Source organism: Entamoeba dispar, genomic scaffold, assembly GCF_000209125.1.
Source record: "Entamoeba dispar SAW760 scf_1105229463829 genomic scaffold, whole genome shotgun sequence".
NCBI classification, from domain to species: domain Eukaryota; phylum Evosea; order Mastigamoebida; family Endamoebidae; genus Entamoeba; species Entamoeba dispar.
In genome coordinates, this window is record NW_001855888.1 from 1 (window position 1) to 2,721 (window position 2,721).

General features: G+C 13.5%; 1 protein-coding gene across 1 annotated transcript, besides 16 other annotated features; it reads left to right on the forward strand.

Annotated features, from left to right (window-relative positions):
* Positions 1 to 213: 213 nt before the first annotated feature.
* Positions 214 to 579, forward strand: EDI_331350 (heat shock 70 kDa protein, putative; the record flags this gene model as incomplete). Its single annotated transcript, XM_001741653.1, has 1 exon — positions 214 to 579. One exon carries the CDS (start codon positions 214 to 216, stop codon positions 577 to 579), a length of 366 nt encoding a protein of 121 aa, XP_001741705.1.
* Positions 322 to 472: a microsatellite.
* Positions 577 to 737: a microsatellite.
* Positions 738 to 739: 2 nt separating this feature from the next.
* Positions 740 to 784: a sequence feature (AT_rich).
* Positions 785 to 968: a microsatellite.
* Positions 863 to 1,011: a microsatellite.
* Positions 1,012 to 1,017: 6 nt separating this feature from the next.
* Positions 1,018 to 1,232: a sequence feature (AT_rich).
* Positions 1,233 to 1,416: a microsatellite.
* Positions 1,417 to 1,529: a sequence feature (AT_rich).
* Positions 1,530 to 1,544: 15 nt separating this feature from the next.
* Positions 1,545 to 1,699: a microsatellite.
* A 9-nt stretch (positions 1,700 to 1,708) lies between these two features.
* Positions 1,709 to 1,873: a sequence feature (AT_rich).
* Positions 1,874 to 1,879: 6 nt separating this feature from the next.
* Positions 1,880 to 2,018: a microsatellite.
* An 8-nt stretch (positions 2,019 to 2,026) lies between these two features.
* Positions 2,027 to 2,069: a sequence feature (AT_rich).
* A 22-nt stretch (positions 2,070 to 2,091) lies between these two features.
* Positions 2,092 to 2,127: a microsatellite.
* A 54-nt stretch (positions 2,128 to 2,181) lies between these two features.
* Positions 2,182 to 2,345: a microsatellite.
* Positions 2,346 to 2,372: a sequence feature (AT_rich).
* A 96-nt stretch (positions 2,373 to 2,468) lies between these two features.
* Positions 2,469 to 2,657: a microsatellite.
* Between the last annotated feature and the right edge of the window lie 64 nt (positions 2,658 to 2,721).

Below are 2,721 nucleotides of genomic sequence, written 5' to 3' on the forward strand. Positions count from 1 at the left end.
GATGCAAAATATTTTACTCCTTTTTCTTTTTGGAGTTTTTTTTATTTAGATGCATTATTTCTTTGCCTGTTTTGGTTCCTGATAGAAGTTACATTTGATATTGATGCAAATGGAATATTAAATGTAACAGCAGAAGATAAAACTACAAGAAAGAAGAATAAAATTACTATTACAAATGATAAAGGCAGATTAAGTAAAGAAGAGATTGATAAAATGATAAGAGAAGCAGAGAAATATAAAGCAGAAGATGATGAGAATAAAGCAAGAATAGAAACAAAGAATCAAATAGAAAATATGTGTTATTCAATGAAGAATAGGATTAAAGAAATGGGAGATAAAATAAGTTCAGAAGATAAAAAGAAAGCAGAAGAAATAATAGAAAAGAATTTAAGATGGATTGATAATAATCAAAATGGAAGTAAAGAAGAATATGAGAAGAAAAAAGAAGAAATAGAAAAAGAAATAGGAAGAATTTATTCAAAAATATATCAAGGAAGAGGAAGTAATGAATTTACAGGAGGAAGAAATACAGAAAAAGAAAATAATAATAAAGGACCAACAATTGAAGAAGTTGATTAAATAAACAAGCAAAAGAGAATATGTAAAAATTAATAAAAAAATAATTTAATAAATTAATTAAAAAATGGTTAATATAATAATAAAAAATTGAAATAAAAATAATAAAAGTAAATAAAATTTTAAATAAATATATAAACTAAGAAAAATAATAATTAAATTGTTATTATAAAATATTTGTATTCATATTAATAATGTATTTTATAATTTAATTTAATTAATTGATTAAATTTATTATTATTAATTTATTAAATTTTCATTCTTTTATAAGAATATTAATCATTTAATACTATTATATTAATCTAATAAATATATTTATATTCATATATAAATTGATTATTAATAACATAATATCTAATTTATATGATTATTATATTAAATAATTTGTTAATAATATTATAAATATAATAAATTTAAATTTATTTAAATATAATAATAAAGAATTTTATTATTAATTGAAAATATTAAATGAAAATCAAATTTATTAACAAAATTAATTATATAATAAATTTAGTAAAAGTATTTCATTTATATAATATTAAATTAATGAATAAAAAATAGAATAAGAATTAAATATTAAATATTTTAGAAGTATTAATTAAATTTATTTAATAATTTAATTTTTTTCATTGTAATATTAAAAATAATTTATAAAATTATCTTTTTATTGTTTATTTTATTTAAAATATTATATATTTTTATTTTTGATAGATTTTGATTTATTTTTATTGATTTTTAGATATATCAAAATATTCTTTTTTTTATTTAATAATCAATTATATACAATGAATGATTTATTAAAATTTATTTATTAATTATTGTATTGTTATTTAATAATTTTATTTTATATAATAATATTTAATATATTATTCATTTTGACACTTTTTGAATTGAATAAATAAGAGAATTTAGAAAATATAAAATTTAAGAATAATTAATTTTAAATATAATAAGTTAATCAATAATGAATTTTGTATTATATTTTTATTATATTTTTTAATTTTCTTTATAAAATATTATATTTATTTAATTATTCATTTTGTATGTTTATAATTTTCTAAATATTAATATTATTAATATATTTGTATTGAATTTAAAATTAAATAATTTAATTTTATTTCATTAGAAAAAGTATTTATTTTTATTATATATTATCATCAAATAATTTAGAAAAAGTATATTAATATTGTTTATGAAATATTAAATTATTATCTAAAATTAAATTATGATTTATATTTATGAATTGAATGTTTATTAAAAAGTAATAATAATATATAAACATTAAGATAAAAAAATAGAGATATAATTATATTAAATAAAAATTAAAAGTAGTTATAAAATTGTATGATTAATTGAAAGTATTAATTTTAGATAATCAAAAATAATTAATATAGTTAATTGAATCTATTTAATATAAATAATAATTAAATAAATATTTTATTCTAAAATGTTAATAATAAATAAGAAATAATAGTATTATTTGTAATTATATAGTATCATTTGTTTTATATATCGATATTTTATTATATTAAATTATATAATATTAATTATTAGTGATATTATCAATTTATAACAATAAGATGAAGTATAATATTGAAAAATATATTAATTAATTTATTTATCTATAATGATTAATTTTATAATTATAATTTCTTTTATCATTAATTAGTTCATAATAATTTTTAATTTAATTAGTTTATATATAATTATAATTATTATATTTTGATTTAATATGATAATCAATTTTTAGATTGTACTTTATATTTAATAATAATAATTAATAAAATAAAAAAAAAGAAAAGTGGTCCCGGCGGGGATCGAACCCGCGACCCTCGCATTTCTCTTTTCTATAAGTACGATGCACTACCGACTGTGCTACGGGGCCTTCTTATTTTTTATTATTATTTATTATTATTATTATTATAACTATCATACTTTTCTTTATTTTATTTATTTATTTTAATTTCTAATAATTTATTCTTAAAATTATTCTTGTTCTTATTACCTTTTTCTTTATATTTTATTCTTTTATTTATTATTTACTCTTTATTATTTTTATTATTATTTCTTTGTTTTTTTTTCAATTTTATGATATTTCTTATCTTTTATATCTTTCTTTATATCATTTATTCATTATTTATTTCT